General features: G+C 43.5%; 1 protein-coding gene across 1 annotated transcript in view; it reads right to left on the bottom strand.

Annotated features, from left to right (window-relative positions):
* Positions 1-16,184, bottom strand: part of SLC9A9 (solute carrier family 9 member A9) — a gene marked incomplete at its 3' end in the record, with an annotated part of 980,651 nt that overhangs the window by 547,581 nt on the left and 416,886 nt on the right. The window contains 2 exon segments of the mRNA XM_080654659.1: positions 2,347-2,351; positions 2,355-2,452. Coding sequence (XP_080510785.1) covers positions 2,347-2,351; positions 2,355-2,452 — 103 coding nt within the window.

Below are 16,184 nucleotides of genomic sequence, written 5' to 3' on the forward strand. Positions count from 1 at the left end.
TAACTTTTCTTTTTTGTTATTCTCACCCAAGGATATTTTTTCCATTGATTTTTAGAGAGAGTGGAAGGGAGTGAAGAGAGAGGGAGAAGAGGAGAGAGAGAGAGAAACATCAGTGTGAGAGAGACACATCGATTGGCTGCCTCCCACAAGTGTCCCAATCAGGGCCGGGGATGGAACCTGCAACCCAGGTACACACTCTTGACAGGAATCAAACCTGCCACCCTTCAGTGCGCGGGCCAATGCTCTACCCACTGAGAAACACTGGCCAGGGCCTGGAGTCTGCATTTTTAATGAAACTACTGTGAATGGAAGTGCTGCCCTGGAAAGGCCTATTGTTCCTTGGGTTGTGGCTACATGGAACTTTCCCAGCTCATTTCTGCTTTAGTGGTTTTGCTATTGGCTTGGCCCTTTACAGATTGGCAACTTAGAAAGTGAAAATGAGGAATTTGGCAGATTTTAAAAAAAATTTTTAAATGGTCCTTTAACACCTGTATTTCTTGGGTAGGGATTCCTGATGTCCTAATTAATTTCCTTGGTATTTCTTTGAAAGCATCCTTCAGCATTTGTGAGTCTGCCATGGCTTTTGCTTTTAATTTGCTCTCACCGACATTTTCTTTTAATGCAGAAAAGGCAGTTTTCTGTGGCCAGATGAAATATAAGTTTATTTGGAGACTTTTGCTTGAAATTTGCTGACTTCTGGGGTGATTCCAGGTGGCATCTTTAAGAAAGGTCAGCTGGCAGGAAGCAAGAGCAGTGCTCCCCCCACCCCCAGCTCCTCTGCTCTTGAGATCTCATTTCTAAAAGTCCTTTGTTACTTCACAGTACTTTCTAAATGTATTTGAAGTAATAAACATCTTGGAAAAATCCTGTTGTCACATTTACTTATCAGATGGTTCCTTTCCTTTGGTTATTTGACAGTTGCCCAAAATGTTGGTCTTAATCTAAAATCAAGAAGAGACCTCTGACTCAGTGAAAGCCACCAAAGTGGCATTATATTAAATACTAGAGGCCCAGTGCATGAAATTCGTGCACGGGGGTGGGGGAGTCCCCTCAGCCCAGCCTGCACCCTCTCCAATCTGGGACCCCTCAGGAGATGTCCAACTGCTGGTTTAGGCCCGATCCCGAACTGGCATTGGACATCCCTCTCAAAATCCTGGACCACTGGCTCCTAATCATTCACCTGCCTGTCTGCCTGGTTGCCCCTAACTGCCCCCCGCTGCCGGCCAGGTCGCCCCCAACTGCCCCCTCTCTGCCGGCCTGGTCACTCCTAACTGCCCCCCACCAGCCTGGTTGCCCCTAATGCCCCCTGCTGGCTTGGTCACCCCCAACTGCCCCCCTTCTGCTGGCCTGATCACCCGCAACTGCACGCCCCCGCTGGCCTGGTTGCTCCTAACTGCTCCCCCCCTGCCAGCTTGGTCGCCTCTTATTGCCCCCCTGCCAGCCTGGTCACCCCCAACTGCCCCCCTCTGCTGGCCTGGTCACCCCTAACTGCCCCTCATGCTGGCCTGGTTGCCCCCAACTGCCCCCTGCCCTGCTGGCCTGGTCGCCCCCAACTGCCCCCCCTGCCAGCCTGGTCGCCCTATGCAGCCTGCTTGTTCAGTCATTTGGTCATCCCTCACTAACCCCCCTGCTGGCCTGGTCGTAGGTAGCCATCTTGTGAGGGTGTGACAGTCAATTTGCATATCACCTCTTTATTATATAGTATAAGTGGTGTATAAAGAGAAAAGTTGAGGAAGGAGCACTGGCTCTCATCTCAGAAAGAAAATTCTTGCAGGACAGGACTAAGGAAGCCTTGCAGGAGCTCTTAACTGCAGCTGTCCATCTCCCTTGTCCTAAGGATCTAAAGATGTATGGTTCCTCTAACACATCACATTTGCATCAAGAAATGAAGAGTACTCTGACTCTCAGGTTCTGTCTCCAGTTTGCCAAATTTACTATAAATACAATGGTTTCTATTAGTCTATTATCTATAAAATGACTTGTATAAGGAAAAAATAAATGATATTGATTTGAAATGAAGAAAGCTCATTTATGTGCATTTCAGGAACCCTATATGAATCAGCTAAATATATGCTCTGAGAAAAAGTAAATAAATGTTAACCTCTCCATAGTACATCATAATAGGCTGGAAACATGAAACCCATTAATAGAGTTAGACATTAGGTGCCTAGTGAATTATAACCAATTTTGGAGATTTTCTGTTGTAACAATTCCTTGAAAGCTAGAAATTGCCTGTATCTCTACAACGTAACACAAAAGATAACTATTAAAGCCACCAGGAATTATCTTCAAGTGGAAGTACATTTCATATCATCAGAGAAACATGGGCCAAATCTCAGTACTTACTATGTTTACACTATGGCCACTGCATCATTCAACACACTCTCCCCAAACAAGAGTGTGTACAGGTCAGAGTCCACATGAAGCTCATGAAAGATGGCCAGCACTGTCACTAGGACAAAACACACACAAATAAGCAGAGTTAGCTGGGACTACCATGCACTTAGTTGTGGTCACCTCAGAAAAGCATTCATTAAGTGTTCATCTCAAATCTGTCCTCTATATCCACAGTTGACCTTCATTCAAAAATAATCTGATTGGTGATGCCCCTGCCAAGAGACCTCTCTGGGACTCACCACTCCTTGATAGTCTTCTATCATCTGCACCATTTACCTTCCAGCATTTCCCTCTGTTCCCCCTGCCTGCCTACCCTTTGCTATCTCTATAAAGCCACACTGAACTTACCATAATTTCCCCACAAGGTAATTGTGTAGATTTTTAATTACCTTTGCATTTGGGTTCACTTTACCAGGGCAGCATTTTTCCCCATCCATGTTCTACCATCCCTCCCCCTCTTCCCCTTCCCCCACACCATACACACACACACACACACACACACACACACACACACACACACACACACACTCATTTCTGAAATTACGAACACATATTCTTGCTACAAAAAAAAAAAAAAGTTTATTCAATCTTTTAAAGCCTCTCAAGTGTTTCATTGTTTCCCCAGCCCCCTAGCCCCTGAAATCTGGCTCACTCTGTTTTGATCTTGGCACTTGGATCCAATCACAGAACTATGAAGAAGAGACTGTGAGTTCCCTGAGGATAGGGCTCATCTTTGCAACACAGGGTACTTGGCAAATGCTCAGTAAGTATTTAATGCATGAATGACTAAGTGACTAAATGAATACATGAATAGATTTACATGGTCTGCTTCTTTGAAGGTAGTCAGCACCTGGCTCTCATTCTCTCTTGAGATCATACTCATCTGTAAAGATGGATTCAATGTTCCTAAGAGCAAGGTCTAAGGCCTTGCTTCTGTTGGTCTGCTGCATGATGCCATATGCCACAGACTTCTATGGAGCACAGTAACTAATCAGTAACTGATTATCCGTGTTCACCAGAACTGCTCAGTGTCTTGCTATATGAAACTGTTATGCAAAGTATGAACAGCAATCATTAGGAAAATGATCAGTTGAGCTGATTGCCAAAAGGGGAAAGAGGGTGATTAAAAATGATACTGATGATGCCCTAACCGGTTTGGCTCGGTGGATAGAGCGTCGGCCTGCGGACTCAAGGGTCCCAGGTTCGATTCCGGTCAAGGGCATGTACCTTGGTTGCAGGCACATCCCCAGTAGGTAGTGTGCAGGAGGCAGCTGATCGATGTTTCTCTCTCATCGATGTTTCTAGCTCTCTATCCCTCTCCCTTCCTCTCTGTAAAAAATCAATAAAATATATTTTAAAAAAATGATACTGATGGTAAATTTTAAAGCAGAATAGGCATTTTAATTTCTATTCTTTCCTTTTCTACTTCATGGGCTGTGAAGTTAATAACTGTGTTGCATAAAAGAGTGCTATGTTTGTAAGTGGGTCAAGAAATCTGTGCTTGTCCCATGTCATGGGGAGCCAAGGAAGTGTTTTAGTCACAGGTGACACTATCTGATCCAAACTTTATAAGTAAACACAGGCAGCAGGGCAAGGAACAGAATGGCTTTGTGGCCAGAGGCTTTCCAAATGTCCTGGCATGAAATGAGCTGAACCAAAACAGGAATAGTCCTCAATTCAAGCTCCCAAACTCCTGTATATGCACCATCCTGACTTCTGAGAGGTCAATGACCACAGGACTTTGCACTTGACTTATTCATCAGCTTCTCTGTGTATCACTAATCCTTAGCACAGTGCTAGAATATAGGGCTCCTTCAATGAGTGAGTGAATAACAAGTAATATCAGGAAGGGTAAATCACAGGACACAATACCCCCAACATATTTGGGATGGAGAAATGGTTCTTGGTACTTGAGAGACATCAAAGAGTGACTCCGGGTTTCAATCTTGGGCAATAGGTACATGGAGTTGCATAAGAGAAATTAGTTTGTAGACAGAGCTATCCTGTAATCTTGGTTTCAGACATACAGACTTAAATAGCCAGGTGGAGTTTTAAGTGGAAATTTAAATTAGAAAGCTGGAAATAAAAGGCTGGAACTACAGAGAGTTAGGGCAGCACTCTCTTTGGTAACCAGTATGTGTGACACTTGTCCCAACATAGGAATACTATGCAACAGTGAAAAAGAAGACTATCTTACCTTTTGAGACAGCATGTAGGGATCTGGAGAATATCATGCTAAATGAAATAAGTCAGTCAGAGAAAGGCAAGTATCACATAATCTCATATGTGGAATCTAAGTAATAAACTGATGAATGGAGTGGATCCAGAGACATGGAAGCATGGAACAGAGTGCGGAATCTCAGAGAGAAAGTGGGGGAGGGAGAGTGGATGAGTGGGAGGTAATCAACCAAAGACTTTGTATGCATATATGCATAACCCATGGACATAGACAATAAAGTGCTGAAGGCCTGGGGTGGGCTGGGGACATACATAATACTTTCAACAATAAAGAATTATTTTTTTAAAAAGATAGCAGAGTAGAAAAAAAAAGGTAATCAGAAGATCATGAGGTTTGACATTATAGAAAAATAAATAAGATATATAAAGATTGGATAGCAAGAAACCTGGGAATGAATTAGGGGGGTTTGGAGGGCTGTTTTCTAGGTACCCTATTTGGGAACTTAAGAGATGAAATCTGCTGGCACATTAGCTAGTGCTTTACAAATTTCCCCAAAGGCATATGCATCAGAAATGTTCTAAATTTAATATTAGCACAGAACATAAACATTGAACAAAGACCCACTTTTCTAGCCAATGGGGTTTAATGAGCCATGGTGCAGTTTAATGGGGAATCTGAAGTAAGCCCGATGTCTGAGTGAAGATGACTCACCCTGCCATACAAGCATTCTCTAATCAGGACTATTACTGAAGTATCTTGCCATTTTTAAAATGAGCATGGTAGGCAAGGGTTTGCCACAAATCCTGAAGTAAGTTCACAGAATAGCTCAGTGGGCTCATAAAACAGCCAGCATTTGGATGGGTCACCAGGAAACAAAATTCAGAAGGAAAATATCACTATGACCCACTGAATGTAACAAGTGTAAGGAAAGAGACAACTGTGATAGTCAGAATTATGATGCACATCAAATAAGTGGGCTTCACAAACAAATGTTCAGAATTATGTGAAGCAACCTGTGGATCAAGACACAGCTGGATGAACATTACAGGCACTTTTGACGTAGAGGGTGAATACTCCTGCTTTCTAAGCTGCTAAGGGTGAAAAGGAGTTATAGTAAGGAAGTCTTGCTATTCATCAGGAAGAGAGGAATCATACAAATCAACTCATTCCTGCCATCACTCTGTGTGGTTGGCTGACAATTTCCCCACCCCTCTAAATGCCCATGCAACCATCCCCAGAAGCCGTCCTATGTTATCTTACATGCAAAAGGGACTTTGCAGGTATAATTAAGGTTACCTTAAAATAGGTATATTCTATTTGGTTATTTGGGTGAGTCCAACTCATCTGACCTTAAAAGAAGATAAATTTCTCTGCTTGGAGTCAGAGAGATACAGCAGAAGATAAGGCAGAAGAGTCTTGAAACACCCAGATAAAGTCAGGAAAGCTCCAAGTGTGAGAAGGATGTCACACACCATTGCTGACTGAGATATAGGCACTCACCTGCAAGGGCCAAAGAGAGACCTCTAGGAATCAAGGTTGTCCCCAGCTGTCAGCCAGGGAGAAAACAGGGACCTCAGTCCCACACTGCAAGGAAATGGATTCTGCCAACAACCTGAGTTGGCGTGGAAGTGGATTCTTCCTCGAGCTCCTTTATGAAGCCCAGTCAATCAACACCTTGATTTTGGCCTGTGAGAACCAGGTCTGACAACCCAATTGAGCCAACCTGAACTACTGACCTACAGAACCTTGAGCTGACGAGCTTGTGTCTGTGTTGATTTGTTCCAACAACCCTAGCAAAGGTGCACACTCTGCTCCCCTCTCATGAGAGGGGCTACAAAATGATGGCAGGCTGACCCTTGCATCCCACTGTTTAATACACAAGTTACTGAGGAGGGATGTGGCTAGAATGACTGCTCATAAGCATGGTTCTCCTGGCTCCTACCCCATCACTGTAAAAGAGAAGTCTATGTTTTATATCATGCTTAGCCAAGACAAGGCTGTGTGCTTGTGAATGTGTGTGCCTATAGGGCCCAGGACAAGGCTGTGTGCCTGTGAATATGTGTGTGTATATGGGGCCCAGGACAAGGCTGTGTGCTTATGAATGTGTGTGCCTATGGGGCTCAGGACAAGGCTGTGTGCTTGTGAATGTGTGTGCCTATAGGGCCCAGGACAAGGCTGTGTGCCTGTGAATATGTGTGTATATGGGGCCCAGGACAAGGCTGTGTGCTTATGAATGTGTGTGCCTATGGGGCCCAGGACAAGGTTGTGTGCTTGTGAATGTGTGTGCCTATGGGCCTTGGGGCTGATTGATTACCAATGGTGTCACCCTCCATACGACCACTCATACTCAGAGTTTATAGCTTATCAAATTATTTGTTTTCCAGTGTTTGTCCTGTCTGTGCTACCCTGTTGAGCAATCACTTGGGAAGATGTGGTACTGAAAGGAGAATGACGAGGTTCAAACCAGATGGAAGGTTAGCCCCAGGTATAAGCAAGTCTTAGGAGAGCCTGGATCTTGGAAAAAAGCAAGCAGTAACCATTTTTTTGTTGTTGTTGAACTGTTTTGTATTTTATATATTTTCTACAATAAGCATGGGTTATTTTTAGAATCAGAAAGACAAAATACCATTTTAAAAATTGGAAAAACTTAATGAGGAGATAGGTTGTGGAACTCTGAGTCTCTTTCCATGGCACAAGATGCCATATGCGAGGACTGCTCCCATTCACACCCCTGCTCAAGACTTCCTCCCTGGGCTATTGGACTGCTGAGTTCTTTGTGTAAACTGGAGCTTCCTGTGGACACTCCATGTCTTTCTGACATGTCTGCTTCATTTGGGTTTGAAAGACTGGTTTCTCCTGGTTTCCTGGAAGCACCTCTAGCCTCTCTTTATCTCTCCTTTGTAAACCTTTTAATATAGATGCTGCCTAGGAATAAAATGTCAGTCCCCTTCTCACCCTACAAATTCTCCCTGGGCAATCTCATCCACACCCAGTAATCTAATCTTCAGCCCATCCCTTCTTTTGCATCAGCTACAGACTTCTGTATTCAGCCACTTTCAAGATATCTCCATCTGGTATTCTCCTGAAACAAATACCTATTCAGCACCAACTATGTGGCCTGCACAGGGTTCTACTGACTCCTACTCCTAACCAGCCCCAGGCAGTCTGCTGCTCCCACTCTTGAATTACCTGTCTCAAGATATGGCATCATCACCAACCAGAAACTTTTTGTTGGTGTTCAAAATTGTATGGAAAAAAATGGTGGCAGAGTAAGTGGATGCTACACAGACATGCTCCAGGACCACACTGGAATTACAACTAAATAAAAAAAAAAAAAAAACATCCTTAATAATCAACTGAAGACTAGCTGGAAAGCACCCTGATAACCAAGGATGGAAAGTGGAGACCACATAGAGACTGGTAGGAAGGGCAGAAGCATGAAAGATCTGGCCAGGCTCCCACCAACAGTAGCAGGAGTTCCAGAAACATACCTTAGCTGTGGGGGTTGCCACGGAGAACTCTGGGATATAATCCCCAAACTGGAACCCCCAGTAGAAAGCAGCAGAATTGAAAAAGGTGCCTATAAAACATCTGGCTGTGAAAAGCATCAGAGTTGCTATCTGCCAGGGAGAGACAGCTGGAAATTAAGGCACCTTCTTAAAGGGCCAATGAACAAAATTTCATGTGCAGCCACTCACCTTGGGCTCTGGCAGAGTGAACTGGAGCTGTGTGAGCAGAAGCCAGGGTTGGGAGTTCTGGGGTTAGATCTTGGAAGGCAGACACCCCAGATTCCCATGCTGAGTCATTCCCTCATGCTGAGGACATCATTTTCAGGCAGATATTTTCTTTCTAGGCACTGTTTTCCTGGAGTGGGGAAGATAGTTGACCCACACTTTTGGAAAACCCCTTGCCCCACCCTATTTAGAGAATGAGAATAACAATTAGCCATCTGGCAGAAGCAATTGCCCCACCCTGTAGGAAAACCTCTCACCCCACATGTGGGCGATCGCCTGAGGGTTACTCAAGACTGAATATAATCAGTTGGTAGGCAGAGGTGGGTCTCTGGAGGCTTTGAGTCTTTGCCTGATCTAATTAGTCAGAAACAGAAACAAGCATTTGACACTATCCTGCACTAGAGATTGGGAGGTGTAGCAGAGCTACCTAATACATAGTCACAAACCCAAACAAGGCAGCCAAAATAGAAAGACAAAAACACAAATGAAAGAACAGGAGAATTCTTCAGAAGAAGAGCTAAGTGAAATGGAGATGAGAAATTTATCAGACACAGAGTTCAGAATAATGATGGCAAAGATGCTCAATAGCATGAGGAAAGATATAGTAAATATGAAGAATGACATAGCACTAATAAAGGACACAGTGGAAGGAATACACAGTAGATTAGGGGAAGCCAAGGATCGGATCAGTGAATTAGAAGACAGGGTAGAAAAAATAACAAAATCAGAGAACCATATGAACAAACAATTAAAAAAAGAAACCAAAACAGCAGGACAGCTTAATAGATCTGTGGGAAAACGTGAAATGTTACAATATTCACATAGTAGGTGTACCAGAAGAGGCAGAAAGAGAGAAAGGGATAGAGAACATGTTTGAAGAAATAACAGCAGAAAATTTCCCTAACCTGATAAAGGAAAAAGTCACACAAGTCCAGGAAGCACAGAGAGTCCCAAGCAAGAAGAACCCAAACTGGCCCATAACCAGACACATCATAATTAAAATGCCAAAAATTAAAGACAAAGAGAGAATCTTAAAGGCAGCAAGAGAAAAGCAATTTGTTATCTACAATGGAACTCCCATAAGATTGTCAGCTGGTTTCCCATCATAAACTCTACAGGCCAAAACGAAATGGCATGAGTACTGAGCTAATGAAAAGCAAGGGTCTGACACCAAGATTACTATATCCAGCAAGGCTATCATTCAAAAATAGATGATGAAATAGCTTCCCAGACCAAAAATTGATAAAAGAGTTTATCAGCACCAAACCATCACTATAAGAAATGCTGAAGGGACTACTATAATGAGAAGAAGCAATAGAGAGAGAAGAGTAGGCATATAGAATTTAAAGTGCCAATAAATAAGTACATATCAATAATAACCTTACATGCAAATGGATTAAATGCTCAATCAAAAGACATAGGGTAACAAAATGAATATAAAAACATGACCCAAATATATGCTGTCTATAAGAGACCTACCTCAGAACAAAGACTCACACAGGATGAGAGTGAAAGGATGGGAAAAAAAAAATTCCATGCAAATGGAAACAAAAAAAAGCTTGGGTAGCATTACTCATATCTGACAAAATAGAATTCAAAATGAAGGCCATAACAAGAGACAACAAAGGTCACTACATAATTCTAAAGGGAGCAATCCAGCAGAAGGATATAACCCTGGTAAACATACACTGAGTGGCCAGATTATTATGATCTCTGAACACATAATAATCTGGCCACTCAGTGTATATTCTATATAATAAAAAGCTAATATGCAAATTGTCCTCTTGACCAGGAGTTTGACCAGCAGGCAGGCTGGCCAACCGCCCATGTTCCCTCCCCCTGGCCAGGCTGGCCGGACCCCATCCATGCACAAATTCATGCACCGGGCCTCTAATATATATATACTGAGTGTCAGATTATTATGTGTTCAGAGATCATAATAATCTGGCCACTCAGTGTATATGTACCCAATATAGGAACACCTAAATATATATAAAAACTTACAGAGGACTTTAAGGGAGAGATTGACAACAACACAGTCATAATAGGGGAATTTAATACTCCACTGACTTAACTGGTTAGATCTTCCAGACAAAAAATTAACAAGGAAACAGTGACTCTAAATGACACACTAGGTCAGATTAATTTAATTGACATTTATAGAACATTTCACCCCAGAGCTGCAGAATATACATTCTTCTCAAGTGTACATAGATCATTCACAAAGACAGACCACATATTGGGACACAAAACAAGTCTCTAGAAGTTCAGAAAGATTTAAATCACATCAAGCATCTTCTTAGATCACAGTAACTACAGTAAAAACACCCCAAACCATTCAAACAGATGGAGGCTAAATAGCATGTTATTAAACAATATAAGGGTTACCAATGAGATTAACAAAGAAATCAAAAACTTTCTTAAAACAAATGTAAAGGACCAAAACCGGTTTGGCTCAGTGGATAGAGCATCAGCCTGTGGACTGAAAGGTCCCAGGTTCGATTCCGGTCAAGGGCACGTACCTTGGTTGTGGGCACATCCCCAGTAGGAGGTGTGCAGGAGGCAGCTGATCGATGTTTCTCTCTCATCGATGTTTCTAACTCTCTATCTCTCTCCCTTCCTCTCTGTAAAAAAATCAATAAAATATATATTTTTAAAAATGTAAAGGAACACAAAACAACCCCACATCTCTGGGACACAGCAAAAGCTGTCCTGCGGGGGAATTTCATAGCACTACAGGCCTACCTCAGAAAACAAGAAAAATTAATAATAAACTATTTACCCCTAAAACTTAAAGAATTAGAAAGAGAACAACAAGAAAAGCCCAGAGTAAGTATAAGGAAGGAAATAATAAAGATTAGCGCAGAAATAAATGACATAGAGACTAAAAAAATAAATAAATAAAAATAGAAAAAAACAATCAAACCAAAAGCTGGTTCTTTGAAAGGTAAACAAGATTGATGAACTATTAAACAAACTCATCAAGAAATAAAGAGAGAGGACCCAAGTAAATGAAATCAGAAATAAAAATGGTGAAGTAACAACTGACACCACAGAAATACAAATGATTGTAAGAAAATACTATGAACAACTATATTCCAATAAGCTGAACAATGTGGATGAAATGGACAAATTCCTAGAAAAATTCAATCTCCCAAAACTGAATCAGGAAGAATCAGAAACTTTAATAGGCCAATAACAACTGCAGAATAGAAACAGTAATCAAAAAACTCCCAGCAGCCCAGCTGGCATGGCTTAGTGGTTGAGCGTTGACCTATGAACCTGGAGGTCATGGTTCAATTCCCAGTAAGGGCACATGCCTGGGATGCGGGCTTGATCCCAAGTGTGGGGTGTGCAGGGGGCAGCTGTTCAATGATTCTCTCTCAGCATTGATGTTTCTATCTCTCTCACCTTTACCTTTCTTGTCTGATATAAATAAAAAATTAAAAAATAAAATAAAAAACTACAAGCAAACAAAAGCCCTGGTCTGGGCAGCTTCACAGGGGAGTTTTACCAAACATTGAAAGAAGAACTAACACCTATACACCTCAAATTATTCCAAAAAATCCAAGAGGAAGGAACACTTCCAAGTTCTTACAAGCATTATCTTAACTCCAAAATCAGATAAAGACATTATAAAGAAAGACAATTACAGGCCAATATCCCTGATGAACATCCTATCTAATAAAGAGGTAATATGCAAATTGACTGTCACTCCAACACACAAGATGGCCGCCCCCCTGTGGACACAAGATGGCCACCACAAGATGGCCAGCAGGGGAGAACAGTTGGGGGGGGACCAGGCCTGCAGGGTAGGACAGTTAAGGGTGACCTGGCCTGAAGGGGAGGGCAGTTGGGAGGGACAAGGCCTGCAAGGGAGGGCAGTTGGGAGGGACCAGGATGGCAGGGGAGAGCAGTTAGGGGCAATCGGGCTGGCAGGGGAGGGCAGTTAGGGGTGACCGAGCCTGCAGAGGAGGGCAGTTGGAAGGGACAAGGCCAGCAGGGGAGGGCAGTTAGGGGTGACAAGGCCTGCAGGGGAGAGCAGTTTTGGGTGACCAGCCCTGCAGGGGAGGTAGTTGGGGTGGGGACAAAGCCTGCAGGGGAGGGCAGTGGGGAGGGACAAGGCCTGCAGGGGAGGGCATTTGGGGGAGACCAGGCCAGCAGGGGAGGGCAGTTAGGGGCAATCGAGCTGGCAGGGGAGGGCAGTTAGGAGCAACTGGGCTGGCAAGGGAGGGCAGTTAGGGGTGACCAGATCAGCAGGGGGGGGCAGTTAGGGGCAATTGGGCTGGCAGGGGAGCAGTTAGGCATCGATCAGGATGGCAGGGGAGTGGTTGGGAGCCAACAATCTTGGATTGTGAGAGGGATGTCTGACTGCCCATTTAGGCATTTGGACATCCCTCGAGGGGTCCCAGTTTGGAGAGGGTGCAGGTTGGGCTGAGGGACAAACCCTCCCCCCCCCCATGCACAAATTTCATGCACTGGGCCTCTATACAAGATAAAATCCTCAACAAAATATTAGCAAATCAGATCCAGCAATGTATTAAAAAGATCATACACCATGATCAGGTGGGACTTAATCTGGGGATGCAAGGCTGGCACAATATTTGCAAATCAATAAACATGATACTTCATATAAACAAATTGAAAGACAAAAATCACATGATCATATCAATAGACGCGGAAAAAGCATTTGACAAAAAGCAACACCCATTTTTGATAAAAACTCTTATCAAAGTGGGAATAGAGGAATCAAACCTCAATATAATAAAGGCCATATATCATAAACCTACAGCAAACATCATACTCAATGGGCACAAATTAAAAACATTTTCTCTAAGAACAGGGATGTCACTTTCACCACTCTTATTCAACACTAGAGGCCTGATACACGAAATTCATGCACTCGGGGGGGGGGGGGCGGGGAGGTGGTGAGGGGGGGAGATTCCTCAGCCCAGACTGTGCCCTCTCAGTCCGGGAGTCGGACATCCTTAGTGCTGCTGCGGAGACGGGAATACTCCCACCACTGTGGCTGAACTCCCCAGCCGTTACCCCAGCTTCTGGGTGAGCGGCACTCTTCCTGTGGGATTGGGCTGAAACCAGCTCTCCAACATTACCTAAGGGATCCCAGATTGCGAGAGGGCTCAGGCAAGGCTGAGGTACCCCACTGGTGCACAATCAGAGCCAGGGAGAGATATGGGAGGTTGGCCAGCCAGGGAGGGACTGCAGGAGGGCTCCAGGGTGTGTCTGGCCCATCTCACTCAGTCCCAATCGGCCAGACCCCAGCAACAAATTAAACCCTAGTGGTCAGTGCACATCATAGTGACTGGCCAACTGGTCGACTTGCTGCCCCTGGTGGTTAGTGCATGACATGGGGAGCTGTTGAGTGGCCTTAGCATATCATTAGCATATTATGTTTTGATTAGTTGAACAGCCAACCAGCAGACACTTATTATATAGGATAGCACTGAAATTCCTAGCCACAGTGATCAGACAAGAAGAAGAAATAAAAGGCATCCAAATTGGAAAGGAGGAAATAAAACTATCATTATTCCAGATGACATGATATTGTAAATAGAAAATGCTAAAGATCCCCCCCCCCAAAAAAAAAAAACCCACTAGATTTAAGAAATGAATTTGGCAATGTAGCAGAATACAAATTCAACACCCAAAAATCAATGGCTTTTTTATACACCAATCAAGAATTCTCAGAAAGAGAAACTAAGCAAACAACCCCATTTACCATTGTAACAAAAAATTAAGATCTTAGGAATCAACTGTTCAGGCTACCTTGAAAAGGAAACCTAGTTCAGTATCTGGTTAAAACTGTAGTATTATTTCCCCACTCTGACTGTCTTGGGTGGAGCTGCAGAGCCTAACCCAGGGGTGGGCAAACTTTTTGACTCGAGGGCCACAATGGGTTCTTAAACTGGACCGGAGTGCCGGAACAAAAGCATGGATGGAGTGTTTGTGTGAACTAATATAAATTCAAAGTAAAGGAGCGGAGGGGAGAGCAAGAGAACCGGATAGAACAGCCAGATCCGGCCCGCGGGCCATAGTTTGCCCACGGCTGGACCCCAAGGCCCCACCCAGACGTACATGAGCAGAGCTGTGGGGACCCTCAGGGCCTGCCACAGGAGGAGATATATAGGTCAGAGCCTCCCCATGAATTCAGTTCAGGTTTTGGATCTGGAATTTCCTTGGACTAGCAGATCTGTGAAATAAAGATTAAACTTTCCTCCCTCAGAGTGCTGGCTGATCATTCTCCCATGCATTCTGCCACAACATTTGGTGCATTGGGCTGAGAAAACATCAGTTCAACTGGCTCTTAGGCCACTGCTGACGAGAGTGGACTTCAGGGCACTTGCTTGGGGCTCTGGGACCCAAGGAAGGTGCACCACCAGCACATTTGCTGGTTCCTGAACTCGTGGGGCCCGGAGGGACTGTGGTGACTCAGTGCTCCAGGGGACCCAAAAGAGGTAGGAAATACATTTCTGGGATTTCCCTGAGGAAAGTCAAAATCAGACTTCTGGAACTAAGTTTTTCCCCAGGGAAACAGGTCTGAGTTCTGGCCTGTCCTATGGGACAGAAGAGGTAGCTGGCCCCTATCTAGGTAATTATTTTCCTCAGGATAGCTCGGATCATCTGGAAGAACAGCTTCTATATGGTATTCACTGTCTCTGGGACTTCCAGGGAGGGAAGTCAAAACTTGGACTGGCTAAGGGTCCATGTCTGGCCTGCCTTTGAAAAAGTTAGAAGAGAAGTGTCCCTAGGCAGTTCTCTACTGCCTCTGTTCAGGGACTTGTTCTGTATCTCTGCGCAATTGAAACTGATTTGGTGAATGCATGGTATTCTGTGGTGTAAATGTGGTGCACGCTGGTGTAAAAGTGTTCCTGTATTTTTGTTTGTTTTGTTTTTGTTTCTTAAAAAAAAAAAAAACCTTCTAAACCTCTCCTGTGTTTCTGTGGTGATTCAAAGTTTTTACTGGGGAATGTTATCTGTCTTTATTGTTTAAATATGTCACTTTGTTGTTTGTTTAAATTGTTTAGCTAGTGAAATTTCTGTTTGTGTATCTTAAAAAATATGAATGTATTGCTAATCTGAGGAATATTAATTATTTACATGTCACCTAAAATTTAAGGCTGAGGTCTAACTAACTGGAAAGAAAGTATGGCTTTAGTGTAATGGAGGAAGGTGAAGAGAAATGTTGAAAGAAAGTTGAATGGATTACAGGCCAGTAAGCTGGGAGAATAGGGAAACTGAGCAGAAATCCTGTCTTCCCTAAATCAAGGCATCCTGGAAATTCTGTCTTCCCTAAAGCAAAGACATTGGATCCTGTCTTCCCTAAAACCTTCTTCCATAAATCTTTAAATCCTGTCTTCCCTAAAACCTTCTTCCATAAATCTTTAAATCCTGTCTTCCCTAAATCAAGAACATTGGAGCCATCTTGTAAATCCTGTCTTCCCTAAACCAAGGACACTTGGGAGTAAATGATTTGCATTTTGCCTCTCTAAACAGAGGTTAAATAGCTTATGTCAATGTACTCAAGGATACTGATAGCAGAAATCTGATTAGTGTCATTTGCTGTCCACACCCAAGGACAAATGAAGTTAGAAAATAAGCCTTATTTTGATTAGTTCTTTTATTCAGGTATTAAAAAAAATAAAGAGGCGGCAACCTGGTCCCTCCCTGCAACATGGGTAATAGCTCCTCCTCAAACTCTACTGTTTTAGAATGTATGTTAAGGAATTTTAAAAAGGGGTATATTGGGGACTACAGGGTAAAACTAGTCCCCTGGGAGTTAAAAAGGATGTGTGAAATAGACTGGCCATCTTTTGTAGTAGTATGGCCACCAGAGGGCACATTGGATGTCCCCA

This window comes from Plecotus auritus, assembly GCF_963455305.1.
Source record: "Plecotus auritus genome assembly, chromosome: 2".
NCBI lineage: Eukaryota > Metazoa > Chordata > Mammalia > Chiroptera > Vespertilionidae > Plecotus > Plecotus auritus.